The sequence below is a fragment of the Plectropomus leopardus genome, chromosome 22, assembly GCF_026936395.1.
Source record: "Plectropomus leopardus strain MGB_pleo_1.0 chromosome 22, ASM2693639v1, whole genome shotgun sequence".
NCBI lineage: Eukaryota > Metazoa > Chordata > Actinopteri > Perciformes > Serranidae > Plectropomus > Plectropomus leopardus.
In genome coordinates, this window is record NC_142197.1 from 12,139,501 (window position 1) to 12,154,915 (window position 15,415).

Sequence of the window (15,415 nt, forward strand, 5' to 3'; positions counted from 1 at the left end):
AACTTTAGATTATTGAATAAAAAATTAGTGGAAGATTATTGTACCTTGATTGTGGAGTGTCAGCACTGGTCTACCCAGACACAGCGAGGAGAAAATGACCTGGAATACAAACGTGAAAGCGAAGTGAAAAACACAGCTGTAGGAAATGCAATTTATTTGCAATTTTTTAATAACATCATTCCTCAGATAAAAATGCAATGTTACAGGAATATACATCAGATATTAATTTAAAACTTGCTTTCAAGGGACCATACAGTCTAAATATACTTTTTCCTTTTTTTATTTACTGGTAGCGTGCGTTATAAGCAAGACAGACTCTGTCACCAATGACAGACTGACAAGTTACAGATACAAACTGTACATTACGTATTTACAAATCAACTTTTTGTTTGGTTTTTTCGTTTCACTTTTTATTGAAAATAGGAGTAGAAAAAGTGATTGAATTAATATTCTGATTTATTTCATTTGTATTCTTTCCCTTTCTAAAATGTAAAATGAAGTGAATGAACAAAAAAAATTAAAGAACTCTCCTTTAGAAAAAAAGAAAGAGAAGCAGAAGAAGAAGAAGAAGAAAATAAAAGGGAGTGTCAACTGTGAGACCGTGCAGTCATCACATAGGAGACAAATGGTAACCGAGGAAACCAAATGATGTTGGGCCGGTGTCACCTAGCAACCTCAGAACCAATGGAATCCCTCGCAGCTGAGGGGGGAGTGGCTTATGTTAAAGAACTGTTACAAAATGACCACCTGCCTCCAAAGCTACCGCAAGTACAATAACACACTCTAGTTCATTTTTTTGACCATAAATAGTGCTGTTATTAAATACTACATTTAACAGTAGCGTCACTACTAATATTACAACAAATTGGTCTCTGTGTGAACACCGCTCTCAAAATAAGAACAGACTTCTCTCTGACAGAAAAGAACGAAAACAAACATATCCTGTCAAAGGCCCATTAACACTTTGCATGAATCGTGAACTTGTAAGACTACGGACGAGATCATGAGACACTACTGACCAGTGGAGAACTGAGCCACATAGCCATGGTGTTTACCCAGTAAATATGGAACAGAAAAGCCTTCGTTACTGAATATGGAGCTGTGGATCCCCTGCCATTGACTCATCAGCCCAAAGATCACCCTGCCTGGGTACTGAAAAAATCAACACCTGCATGCTGTTAAAGAGGCGTTTCTGCACCAACAAGACGGAAGAAAACACTGATAAGCTGTGTTTACACACACAGGCACGCAAGATCTGTTTTAACTCTTCATCATTAAACACTTGGAATAAAGTTTGTCGAGATCCGAGTGTCTGCAAAGAGTTAAAATCAGATTTTTTTTATGTCTATGGTGGCCAAAAGTGAACATTTTCTTCCATCGAGGGCTGCTAAAAAAAAGGACACAAACTTTAATAAATAGTCTAACTTTCAAATGTGGATTTTCCAAATGTGCAAGTACACCAGTGTGAGCATCACTGCATCCTACATTCAAGGGATGAAATCATTTGTGGTGCATGTAGCTCTTGATGAAACTAGAGAAGTACAGATGCAGTGAGGCGCAGACATTTTACTGAGGAGCTGTTTGATGACAGAAAGTCTGCATCGTGAAGCTGCTGCCACACCTCTAGAGCTGAAGTATTATCCTGAGGAAAATACTACACTGCGCAGCGTTCTCCATACAAGTGAAACACAAATAGCCACCTCTGTGTCAGATATTCGAACACGTGCAAACAGGGATCTCCTTGATAATTTATTCATGAAAAGCAATAAGAGAAGGAATAAACACAAGGCTTTCGAGGTCCGTGCAACACTAACAGTCGTCCTAAATGTTCACGTAGGGGTGCTGCTGTAGGTGCTGCTACGCGATAGGTGAGTTATATCTATCATTTATGTTATTTCTAAATCTATTAGGCAAGCAAATATCATCTATTTGGTTCACTTCAGGGCTCGACAGCCCTGGAAAAAAGGAAAAGGGTAAAGGGTAAATAAATCATATTTGTGTTCCTCACTACTGTCTCAAGCGAACAAATCAAATTTTCTTGAGACTTTAAGCGAAAGACTTTACATGCGTCTATGAGTGTAAGTACAGTATGAGCCAGTGCAGCAAAAATATGCAGATTCTTTAAATTCTGATCAAGGTTTTCAGCAAGGCCTCCAGGCAGTGCGCTGACCTTAAAGCCAGTTTTCGTATTGGCCAAACAATGGAATTACAACTTTGTATCTTTGTTTTTATTTGAGCTGAGGAATTTCTGTATATTTTTTCAGATGCCATCCCTTATGTATTTTTGTGTTTTGATGCTCGCTGCATATCAAATAATAACAAAGTTGAAGTTTTGGTTCTGTTGCGTGAGGCCATTGGGCCTGAAAAGACTTTTTCTTCATAGACTGCCATTGGGAAAAAGATGTCAGTGGATACATTTTGAGTGTAACAAACCTGTGAAATGATACGTTTCACTCTCGGTCAAATAACATTTCAAAAGATTAAATCTTTTTATCCCCATTTAATTCAGCGAAGGCCCCAAGGAGAGCGGCCCAATGAGCATTTTCCTGGTAGTCCACCATTATAAAAGAGATGTCTGTAAAACTGTTTACAGCACACTTCAAACTGCAAACAATGTCTATTATAAATATTTCTAATATGAATAATTGATTAATGGAGGTTTTATATTTGTAAAATTTTCCTCGGGAAAAGCGATTTAGTGACATCATTACAGTGTAAAGTCTATGTGAGTGGGAACTCGCTGGGGGAGGCTAAAAACTTTTTGGCGAATGTGCCAAACGAGCAGTTCAATTGGACTGAATAGGCGCCAAAATTATTATTATTATTAGGATATCATATGGAAGAAATTCTTACAGTGAAATCTCTCTTTTTCTTTTTTTTTTAAATTTAGCAGGCTTTAAATTGTTCCTTGAAAATTTTACACAAAAAATCCTTTAAAGATGACCTCCAAGTCTGATGCTTAATTTCTTGATAAATAATCGAGTCTCACAATTAATATTTCAGGTGTCCAAAGTCTTAAAGTGTGTAATCCCATTGTATGTGCTCTGTTTAAAATCCTGCTTTTGCACTGGCAACACACACACAAAAGCTAACTATGACACAAAGGAAACTTATCGATAATGATTTGTAAAGCTAATGGAAACATTCGGCTGAGGGTAAAACCATTAAAATTTGCCCGTTTGGGTCCAGTACAATAAACGCCAGCACGTGTTTAACAGTATGGCACCTCTGAACCTGATCTAAGCATTTCCCCTCAAACAACAACATTTGTTTTGATCCTCTGCAAAGTCCACCTCCAAACTATCATTTAATCTCATATAATTCAGATATAGTTTTCTATATATATAAAATAGAAGAAACTTGCAATATAAACTTGTCATTTATAATATATTCCCTCTTTTTCTCTCTGTTTCTTTCCCCAAAGCTTTCATCGGCACTGATGTCAAAATAACATCTTTGCAAGAGGACAACAAAGAGACAAAGCTCTCTTTTTTTTCCAGCGACGGGAATTCATGTTTTAATTCAATGGAGTTTCTACAACAAATAATATCTATATTCAAAATAGTCCTCTTAAAATATTTTGTCGTCAGGATCAAACAATGATCAACAAACACTTTAGTTTACAAGAAAATATAACGTGCGCCTGTTGATGGTAGATCAACACGAGGAAATCCGAGTGACCGAGACAGGAAGCCCCACTCTCTCTTGTGTTTAAGATAAACACACAACTCTAATACTTTTTAAATGAAGTTTAAAATACTATTTTTGTTTAAGATGTTGGATGACATCTTGTCTTAATACTGAGCAGCTTGAAATGTGTTTGTTCTGTATGTTTTTTCTTTGCTGCATAAAGACAAAATTACTCAGCTGGTCAGCTGCTAAACGTCTTCACTCCCCTGCCTGCATTTAGTGAGAATTTTTTGACACAGATGTAGTTCAATTCCTTCCTTGGAAGAAAAATCAATAGAAGCTACATGATTTTCATGGCTCAAAGCATAGAGAGATTAGAGAGATCTAGTCCTTGACGGGTGGATTTTTTTTTGGTTTGATGTCTTTAATAATGCATTTGAAAAAGTGTACAGTATATATGTCGCTGATGTAGGACTAGTGAAAGTGAGACAGGTGTCTCGGTGCTACAGTAGGAAAATATCCAGACAGCTTGCTGGTGGATTTATGTCTTTCAGCTGACTTCACAAAACATTGACAAAGAAAAGCAAATGCATGCTAGATTTTTGGATTTCTCAGTGGCTTATTTTATATTTTAAAGTAAAAGTTGGCATTTATTTCCCTGGTCTCTTAAAAAACTGAACAAAAGAGCCTCCTACTTCTGATGCAAACATGATGTGTGCGCACAAAAAACGTGTACGTTTTCTTCCACACAAACTAAATAATAAACTATGAATGTGCAATACGGAGGAGATGAAATATAAACTGAGAGTAAGATAACATTGTTTTTAGGTTGTTTGCCAGTTGCACTGGTTGTGTTTTTAATTTTGCAGGTTGCACAGCGCTCTGTGAAATCTCAATCAAAGGCTCATTTATACATTTTAATTTTCAATTATTTATGATGAATTTGATCTTTTAATTATCATTCATCTCCTTTTTTCGTGATCAGAAAGGTGATGAATTAACGTCACAGACGCTACAAATTGCCACAACCGTGCCTGATGACAGTTGCTCTGGCATTGTAGAAGAACCATGCTGATTTAAAACAGTTGGTGAAATTGTACTTTCTTCACCATATTTCTCATTGCATAAAAAAGGTGACTTACTATTTTATTACCGAAAATATTTAATTTAGCCCCTATTAAATTGTTTGTCAATCAAATCCTATGACGAGCAAAATTCAGAAATTTTTTAAAGGCGTTTCTACATCCAGTTACAGTGAATTGTGGGTGTGGAAACAAGGCTTGTGCATGTGCGCCCAGCTCCAAAATTACTGAGATTTATAAAACAGAATAATGCGTTTGCATGGCGTTACATATCTGACGAAAATAATGGGCATGCACATTTCTGCCTTTGTGCGAGCACACAGTTTTAATCATGAATCTACAGGGTTTTATGCATCAGGCTCTGAGCGTCACACACCTGGTAATGGGTAGATTTCCAGTAATTGTAGCTGTAGTTAAATGTGTAATTTGATTATTTGTATTATGCAGCTTACGATGTTTAAATGAAGCCAAAGTTGTATGAACTGAAAAGCCAAATAGTCCGGGAATCATCCAAGCCTCTTTGTGAAACAACCTAAAAGCCCATCATGTGTCAGCTGACACAAAATGTTTCTTCCTCAGTAAATCTAACACCATTATTCCTGCTGCTTCCTTTTGGTCACAAATACAGTCAATAAAGTGGGACTTTGTTTAATAAATTCTTACTGATCCTCAGTCAGCAGGCTTATATAACACATTTTCATACTTTCACTGACTACATTCCCAAATTAGTGTCCTGCCTTTTCCTTACTCTAACATTCTGATGATTAAATATTATATATATTTATATATATATCTTGCTATAATATGGTATGTATAAAAATATACAATCATTGGCTAGTGGTGAGACAAAGATATTATCAATTACATAGGACCAATACTTTATATCCCTGGAGAGAGAAACCCATGCACATTAAACATTACTTAGATATATAATTCACCGTGTAAGAACTTAAATTGAAAAATGATAAATAATACTTTCCACAATCCCCAAAAAGTCTTACCATCCAAAATCCCACTGCCTCAAACCGTCAAACAGATTGTCGTTTATCTACCAGGCCTTTATTCTCTATCTTTACTTTCACTTGAGGAAATGACTCAAGTTTTACCTGCAGCCTTTGAGGCAGAGGGGTGTGTGTTTAGTTTCACGCAGCTGCAGCTTATCAGCCTGATTAGCAGCCTGATAATGTGGTTACTAACTATCTGCAGTGAGCCAGAGACCGCAGGTACACAATCACATAGCTAGATACTTCTATGGCATTAACAATGGCTGCATTCCATTTAGTTGTTCCCGCTCCACAGCTGTGGTTTGATGCACGCTGGTTTACTGGCACAACAAAATGGAAACAGACCATCATTAAGGTTATTATTTGCACCTGTGCTGTTCCAGGTAATTAGTTTAAATGTCAGCTTTAAAAAAAGACTATTAACGGCAGGGCGGACAAAAAACACACTTGTGCTGTGTTCCAATTCCATATTACACAATACTTAAAAATGTCAAATATATACTGATCTTCATAGTTGGAGTTTGTGGTACATTTCTTGTCAACTTGGTCATTGCATTTTTCCTGATGTTTTTGAAGAAATCAAACCAATTTGTTCAGGTTTCAAAGGGTTAATTTGTTGGAGTTTTCATGTATATTGTTCACAAGCTATCAACTGTGTGCCTGTGTGTCTGTCCTGAGCCTTGATTTCAATCCACTAACATTTTTTGCAATAAAAACTACTAATTATGTGTAACTTGGTCCATTTCATACAAATTATTCCTTCTGGTCCATTTCCACATGTCAGACAAGGAAAAGATAAAAGACAAAGACTATGGCAACACAGAGGCAAAGAAACTGGGGAGTAAAAATACTGTAGTTTGCTTTCTCTCTCAACTTCGGACAATCAAATAAACATGAGCTTCTCCGGGTTTTAAATCAGAAACTAGGCGCCCATAAGACACAAGATATGCAAAACCACCTTCCAAACGCCTCTCAGCTGCTGTTTGCAGTTTATCATCATATTAAATCATATGTACACTTCATAGAAATAGCTACTCTGCCATAATGTGATATGATCAAAACAAAACAACCGCAATACTTGGCACGCTCAACGTCAACATGTGAACCTCATGCAATACTGATGGTACACCCACGTAGCTTGATCCATTTAACCGCAAATAAACTAGAGAAAGGGATGCAGTAAACACCTATTGAGTCAGGGAGGTGAAATAAGTCGTTTTTGCTGCTAAATCATGAAAATAAAAGATGAGCTTTTTATTCTGGGGCTACACTGGCTGGATTTTAAAGCACAAGCAAAAACAAACTTCACATCGGCATCTCAATACACATTTTAAACTGCAGATGCAGATCCAACACCCTGGCACGAGAGCGATAAATAAATACGTCTTTACTATACTGCACTGCAATGTACCTGATTTCAAGTATGTTAGGTTTCTCTGGCACAGAAACCACTGAGTTTACTTAAAAATGTAACAAACAGAAAAAGAAAAATACACTGTCATGATTTTTTTTTCACTTTCACAAGTATATTTACTTCGGGAACCTTGTATACAGTCATAGTTATTGCATTGTTTTTGCATATCTTGTGGGATGCAGTGATTACACCCACTCATACCATTTGCTGCAACACAACAACTCATAGTTCATGCTAACCTATATGTGACATAAAAACTGCAATGCTGCTCCACTCCACACGGGGGCACCACAGGCCTCTGGACTGCTCTCACCAGCATTTAAAACCATAGAGCCTTAAAACAGACACAATAAAGCCCGCTCTGGCACTTCTACTAATATGCAGGGTTACTCTACATGTGTGTCTATGAGTTGACATTTATTAGAAACATAAAAGTAAATGAACTGAATGTAGTTTCTAAGTGCATGTATGCATTATATGTTATCTTATCCCCAAAACTGGGGGTGATAGTGACTTTTGATTATTATTCATCTTAAATGGACAGTTTACCACATAAATGCACATTTTGTTTCTTACCTGTAGTCCTATTTATCAGTCTAGATTGTTTTGGTGTGAGTTGCAGAGTTATGGAGATTTTGGCTGGAGAGATGTCTTCCCTCTCTCGAATATAATTGAACTACATGGCACTCAGCCTGTGGTGCTCAAAATGCCAAAACAGACATTTGAAAGTCTCAACAGCAAAGTCTCTTTCCAGAAATCATGACCGGTGATCTGGCGAGTGTAGTTCAGTAGAACGAAAATACTTTCTACATGAAACTGCTCGCAAAAATGCCTTTGTATTATCTTGAGTGACCAAGTCATGACTTCTGTAAAGAAACATTGCCGTTGAGTTTTTCAAATGTATTTTTTTGGTGCTTTGAGCATCACAAACTGAGTGCCATCTAGTAGCATTATATTTGAGACAAGGCAGACACCTCTATGGTCGATATCTCCAACACTTGGCAGCTCACACCAAACAAATCTAGATTGATAAATAGCACTGCAATTAAGAGGAAAAACTTTTCGATTTTGAGGTGAACTGTCCCTTTAAGGCTATTTGAACTGACCGTGGAAATCTTCCCATCCTTCTTTTGAATTTGGCCAATCTAACAACGGTTTGAGTCACTGATTCATTAAAGTAACTGTTGTCAAAACTGCCTTGAGAGAGTGATGTTCACAGCTGCTGCTATCGGCTGATCAGATGGTTGGTAAACAGCGGAAACACTCGCTGGCTCTTCTGTAGCAGCTCGGATACACAAACTATTACTTTACAATTCAGGTGCCACCTAGTTAAATTTATCACTGAGGATTTAAACTTAATACTAATTCAGTTGATCAAATAAATTGCCAGACATGTTAAATTCAGGATTAAATCACTTTACCAGGGCTGATTCAACACAGTGGAACCAAAAAGAAAAGCACAAAGTGACATTGTGCTAACTTTAAGATGATTCCCTGCACACACATTAACATGCAAGACCATACCTAAATCTGCTCCCCTAACTTTTAGACATTAAAGTTCGACTAAAAAAAAAAACAAACAGAGCAGCTTATACTGAAACTGATGTGAGCCATTAGTCGTAAAGTTAGCTTATGGTACCAGGTCAATACTATTTTAATGAGGTGCTTTAAGAACAACTGAAAGAAAGAAAGAAATGCTGAAGATGTTTTATGAGGCCAAAGGAAAGAAAGAAAAAGAATAAAACAAACTAAAGGTCAGGGAGGGTGTTCCTTTGACAACACAGACCTCTTCGGGGTTTGCAGTATGATCAGAACCACAAAACAACAGCAGCACTGCCACTAAAAATACGTTCAACATTCACATTTAGTTTGCATAATAATGTCAGAAGTCTGTTACTGGCACAGGATGCAGTGTATGGCAGTGTGTTCATGCATACCCTTCCCTGCCACAAACCTGCTCTGCTTACATGTAGCAATGAGAGCTCAGCAGTTAGTCTTTGATGGTAAATTAAAGTGAGAGCTAATAAGTTGACATGCGGTAGTGTCTCTGTATGGGAATTCAGTGTCTTTTAAAGTTTTAGAGATAAAAATCTATTGCAACATATTTGGATTTTCTTTGCTAATGAGTGAGTTTAAGTTTCTTACAAAATCCTTTCACTGTTTCAATCCACTGTGATGTGTAAATGCATGTGAACATTGTTCTGGAGTCTAGCAGCGCGGTCTCACTCCCATCTTGTTAGAAACTGACGATGTTTGGTCAGTGGCCCTCGGCATCAGATATCGAAGCACAGAGACACCATTTTGTGGTATGAGATGCACCAGCCGGCGGCATTTTTTGACACTCCGAGCAACTGCTGTGGATGGGTCAAAAATACTCTGGACTCTCATCTGGGATAGTCCTGTTTGTGTCCCATTTAAAACCAAAAGTCAATTTATTTTGTTAAAACTGTGACATATGTCACATGATGTCAGGTGCGCCAGGCTTTTAATACAATTTTTTAGTGTAAATGCATCCATCACTTGATGTCACTGTGGCCCCAAAAGACTTTTTCCCATAGACTTATATGGTGAAAGAGGTAAATCAGTGGATACATTTTTTTGACCGTCAAAACCTAACCATGTACTTTTGTTGCCTAAACCTAAATAAGTAAACCTTAAAATGATTTTTTTTAAACTTACGTTCTAAGTTTGTTTTGAGAAAAGCATTTAACAAGCAGAAACTATACATTTTCTGTAAAAAGGGAAGTTTACCTTAAAAGGCCACAATGCATTTAACAAGTGTAAATTTGACACATTGTCCCTAAGCATCCAAAACTGACACAGGTGGAGTATCTAGAGCTTCACAGTTTGGCGTGTAGGGCCACTGACCAGCAGTCGTGGAGTTGGTAGTGAGAATGTGTTGCAAAACATCCGCTTAGTGTCCGGCTAGACTTTGCATCTGCATTGTGGTTGCATCTATGTTTTTTTTGTGACAATTGGCACCAAGGATGTGATACTGACACTGCAATGTTCCTCTGGAGAAGACCTGTGCCCTGTGTAATGTACTGAGGCCTGAGGTCCTGTAATCATGTCATATCTCAAGTGAATTTATAATTGTGAAATAAATTATTACAGAGTAAGGTCAGTAAAAAGTTGTCAGCATGCTACCTAAAAGCCATCTGAAGAAAATGAAAAGACAAAAAAATCACACCAGGGGATCATCCAGCTGACAGTTTTCAGATCTGCATCCAATTATTCTTAAACAAACAATTATCACATCTTATCAAATAACAGTAAATCACCTGTCTGTAGTATAATTAGTTTTACCAGTAAATAATAATACAGACAGGGAGCTGTTTTTTTATCTAACAATGACAGTAAATCATAACGTGTTATGTTACGAGCAGACCTCAGACAAAGAGTTGTGATTCAGAAGTCTTGCAGCATCTGTACACCAGCCCTAATAGTTCATTTGGAGTTTAAACTACGATTAAATGATGAAATCATGTGATTATGGTGTGATACAGCCGAGCAATCAGGGTGTCACCCCCCTCCCCACCCCCACTCAAGTTCATTCATGAGGCGTCACTGTGGCAGTGTGAATTTGGTGCTTCTACCATTCAGAGCAACCATCCGCCGTAAAGAAGAAAAGCAGCAATTTGCCCAAAAGGCTTGTTCCCTTCTGGCCAAGCTGCAATGCCGAAACTCATCACCACTGTAAACTTAACCGTCACTCCGACCTCGCTGGAGACCTTACGCCTAATTACGTCTAAACAGAAATAAAGAAAAGTTATGCAATGACTAAAATTTCAAAGATAAGAGTGGCTTCTGACTCTGCAGCTTGGCTAAAAAGTAAAAACCGTGCTAAAGAAATCACAAAGCTTTGGAAGCATGCCTGTCCATGGTAACCCTGTGTTAAGGAGGCCCATTATCACTCACACACACACACACGCACACACACCCTCGCACACACTCACACACAATACCATACTTGTAATGCTACCTTAATTTACTGTCTAGGCTTAAAATCAGCTTTTTAGAATACATAAGTAACCACTCGGACACAGGCACGCACACATACAAATCCTCACACACATTTTTTTTTCTCTTCTGGGAAAAATAAATAAATAAATAGATACAATCTGTAAAAGGTGCATACTGATAGAGAGAAAGACCCCCCTTTTAGATACACACGCTATCTCACGCACTCATACGTACACACATCCTGTACTAAAACGCAGACACCCGCACGCACAAATATAGTTTATACACTCGCACGCAAACACTACGCCCTGCTTCGATACTTAAAACCTCTTAAAATTCTCCTAAAATAAACCGAGCAAAAATACATTTATAAGACCAGCACCCCGATTGTGCAAACAAATCAAGGATAAATTAAACCAATAACATCATGAATATAAAACAAAATAGTCATGGCTAGCCAGTTTTGCACAATATTGAACTGTTAAATACATAGTGGGCGTGGTCTGTAGAGAGTGTGTGTGGCAGCAAATCCGACAGGATTCCACGAGGAAGAGGAGGGTCTCGGAGAAGGAAGTGAGGTTGATTGACGGACGGACAGATCCTCTGTAGATCCATGCCCAGAGTCTGTTTTCTTATCAATCGGGTCACTCCCGTTCTCGCCTCCACCCTCCGCCTCTGTCGCCCTGTTCGACACACTCGCCTCCTGGAGGGCCGAAAAAGCAAAAACCCAGCGATGGAGGGAGCGGGGCGGTGGAATAACCAAAGAGGAGGGAGGAAGGAGAGAGGGAGGAGTGAGGAACGGCGAGGTATGAGGCAGAAAAGGGGGCTCGCTGTCTCTGCTTAGCCACCAAATGCTCCTCCCATTTCCTGTTTGGGTGCAGGAAGTGGGCGTGGCCAAACGAGGAAAAGCGGCAAAGGAGGCAAAGCCAGATCAAGGTGACGGATGAGTTTGTCTCTCGCTGGCGTCTTATCGACCAGCGGATAAAAGAGCTGGCTAGCTTCCTGTTGGCCAGAGAGTGTCTCTCTCTGCCCGTGGCCCCCTTACAGAAGCCCTGTTGTGGCTGTTGGTCCATCCCTCAAATCCTTCCCCCCCCTTTGGGCTGGGGGTGGTGTGTAACCTTAATCCCACCCCCAGGCTGGCAGGGCTGTGCTCCAAGGTTCCTTAGCTTTGGAAGAGGAAGAGAAATGAGATTTCAAACAGGGTTTTCCTCGCCCCCGTTTACTCAATACAGCGCTTCATCATCAGTGAACCAAGAAGGAGGAGTTGACCTTTGACCACAAGTGGTCAGATTTAAATCCTTAACTGACCCCTCCCCCCCCAACAAGCTGGTCTGCTGTCCCCTACCTGGCTTCATGGCGGCCAGACAAACAACAATAACAACACCAAAGTAGGCATAGGAAATGAAAACAATAAACACACTATGTCGACTGCAGGAAGTGCATAAAAGTACTTCCTGCTTCTGTTGTTTCCTTTCTACCTTTCCTTCATCCCTACTTCTTTCCCCTCACTTTTTTTTGCTCATCTCTTCTTGTCTGCTCTTTACTTCGCTTTGAGGACATGATAAAACTGTGAGGCACTTTAGAGACACACTCAGACACGTGTGGAGAACACACGCACTCGCGTACAAATCATAGATCACACACACACACACACACACACACACACACACACACACACAAGCATACACTCAGATAGTATAGAGTATAGTGTGGTATACTTGACTACAAACATTCACACACATACAAACGCATATAAACCAACAAAGTCGTAACCAGGTGTTTAAGGTTGCGTCACTGGCCGCCACTGTCCAGAGCAGTTATGTCTGGCAGAGAGGCAGACAGTGTGTGTGTGTGGGTGTGTGTGTGTGTGTGTGTGTGTGTGTGTGTGTGTAAGGGGCGGGGACAGACAGAGCCAGCCGCAGCACTGTTAACCAGCACTGACAAGCGTCAGTCTCTGATGATGTCAGAGGGGCCAGTTGGCCGATTGAACCCGTCAATCCGACTCCTACAAACTCGTCACACACTCCATATCCTCGTCCTCCAACGGCCCGCTGTTCCTCTGCCGCGCTCCTCCGATCACAACTGAGCTTCTGTGGTGAACCTCCTCCCTCTCTCCTGCCTCCTCCTCCTCCTCTTCTCGTCCCCTCCCCCCTGCTAGCAGCTCCTGCCGCTCCTCTACCGAGGACGGCCCGTGGACGGAGCCTCTGCTTCCCCCGGCCTCTTCCCCGCCCTCGCTGACCGCTCGGTCCCTGTGCGTTGCTGCTGCTGCTGCTGCTGCTGCTGTGTGAAAGGGGAGGAGGTTGCCATTGGGGCTGTGCTGGGAGGTGGAGGAGGTGCTGGATGTGGCGTTTGTGGCGGTGTTGCCGTTGAGAATGTTGTTGGCGGCGTGCTCCATCTCCTCGATGGTCATGTCGCATGCGTCGGCCAACTCGGCTTTGGTCGCCTCAATGAATGATGGGTCCTGGGCGAAATGACCCAAACCCTCTGATATTAGCACCTATGGAGGGAAATGGTGCAGATAGAGTGGACGGAGAGCAAGGGAGGAAGGAGAGACCAATTGGGATGGAATGGAGGGCATGGGAGAGAAAAGTAAAGTTTAATGTAAAAGATAAAAGAAATGGTTATAGCTGCAACTCACGGTTACTTTCACTGTTGATTGAATCTGATGATTATTTTATCGATTAATCAACTGGTCTTCCATAAATTCCATAAATTATAAGTTATCTAGTTACACTAGAAATGAACTGGATCATTTTCGTATCATTTTCTACAGGTGCAAAGAGAGGATGGAGAGGACAAAAATGAGGAAGTCAAGTGTCAGAAAAAAAGAGTGTGCAGTGGTCTCATTAATATTTGGTCCATGCTTGTTGTTTTTGGATAAAATCAAATATCTGTAATAACAAAACATAAGCTGCAGGTCATCAATGCAATCTGCCATCTTGCTATTACTGTTTTCTTCTGTTGTGCATTGTGCGACACCCTCCATTGATGACACATGATTGAACACAACGTTTCCACTCAAACCTGGTGGAAACGCTATAACACTGAGGTTACAAGAAAGGAACTGGTTCAAGAACCAGAGCTAATTTGGTTAAAAAGTGGTGAAAGAAAAGCAGCAAATCCTCAAAACTGAGCATTATTCAGCTCCAGATGAATGTGTAACCTTCTCCAACCTACACACACACACATACACTCACCGCCTCCACCAGACTGCCTGCGCTGCCGTGACACAGTGAGCTGGAGTCTTTCCCCAGTAGCGAGGGCACTGTGAGCGACACCGGCCGTGGTGGTCTTTGACTGGGCACCGACACACTGGGTGTGGGGCTAGGACTGGGCACCCGGCTGTTCCCATTACTGTCGCTGTACCTGAGAGCAATACATTTGTACATAATCATCATTGTCTGTACAGTATCATAAGTATGATCAAAACCGTTCCTTCGACAAGTTCACTCTGACTTTTAACAGCTCTTTTTACGGTGTAAGTCTTTTTTTTAAATGGAGAGATTCAAAGATCCCATTGTCTCAGATGCAGGTGTGTTGGAAAGTATCACTCCCGCACCCTCATCATGCTCAGAATCACAATTTAATGGTTATTTTAATGTTTTGGTCCCTCTGGACCTCTGTCAAAAGTGTACAAAGTTTTTACAAAACTGATCTTAAATAGGGCATCAAAAGGGTTACCTGTCAGAAAGAGGTGGTAAGATTGAAGAAATACTTAAGAGAAGAGGAGTATGTTCAATGTTTATTCTGCAAACTATTATTCCCTAAAGAGTTTAATGTTGCCATGAATGACTTTTCACTCCATAAGGAATCTTTTGATTTTATGGACCCTCTGATGGTACACTCAACAGGGTTCCTACAGCGCCAGGCAAGTGGTGTTTAAGACTTTATAAGACTTTTGTACTGATGTTTATAATTTGCAAAACTAAAAGAAAAACAAAAAAACATGAATTGATAAGTATTACTTAAGGATGGGGAGAATTTTTCCCAAATATTCATTGCACTATAAAACATGATTTGATGGCGACATTAATGCGAGAAACAGTGTGTAAATTATTTTAAGATTTTGCAAATTATAAAATCCCACATCCCATGTCCTTGCATTTTTAAGACTTTCGAAATATTGATGTAGGACATATTAATACCAATTAAGGCCTTATTTTTAGACTTATTAACTCAATGCCTTTTAGGACTTTTTAAGAATCTGCAGGGACCCAGCTCTTAAATGATTTATAAAACCTGCAAAGTGGATGGGTTAATTTTTAAGATCAGCATGTTTTCGGACCGAAACAATAGTACAACCAGTAAATTGTGATGCTGAG

General features: G+C 39.8%; 1 protein-coding gene across 5 annotated transcripts in view; it reads right to left on the reverse strand.

The window, feature by feature from the left end:
• Positions 1-8,530: 8,530 nt before the first annotated feature.
• cacna1c (calcium voltage-gated channel subunit alpha1 C) overlaps positions 8,531-15,415 on the reverse strand; it is a 279,938-nt gene continuing 273,053 nt past the window's right edge. For all 5 annotated transcript variants that reach the window (XM_088072784.1, XM_042511013.2, XM_088072782.1 and 2 more), the window contains 2 exons: positions 14,291-14,459; positions 8,531-13,590 (listed from right to left, as the gene is read on the reverse strand). In XM_088072784.1, coding sequence (XP_087928910.1) covers positions 13,099-13,590; positions 14,291-14,459 — 661 coding nt within the window. In that variant the 3' untranslated portion in view covers positions 8,531-13,098. The remainder of the gene's footprint in view (positions 13,591-14,290; positions 14,460-15,415) is intronic.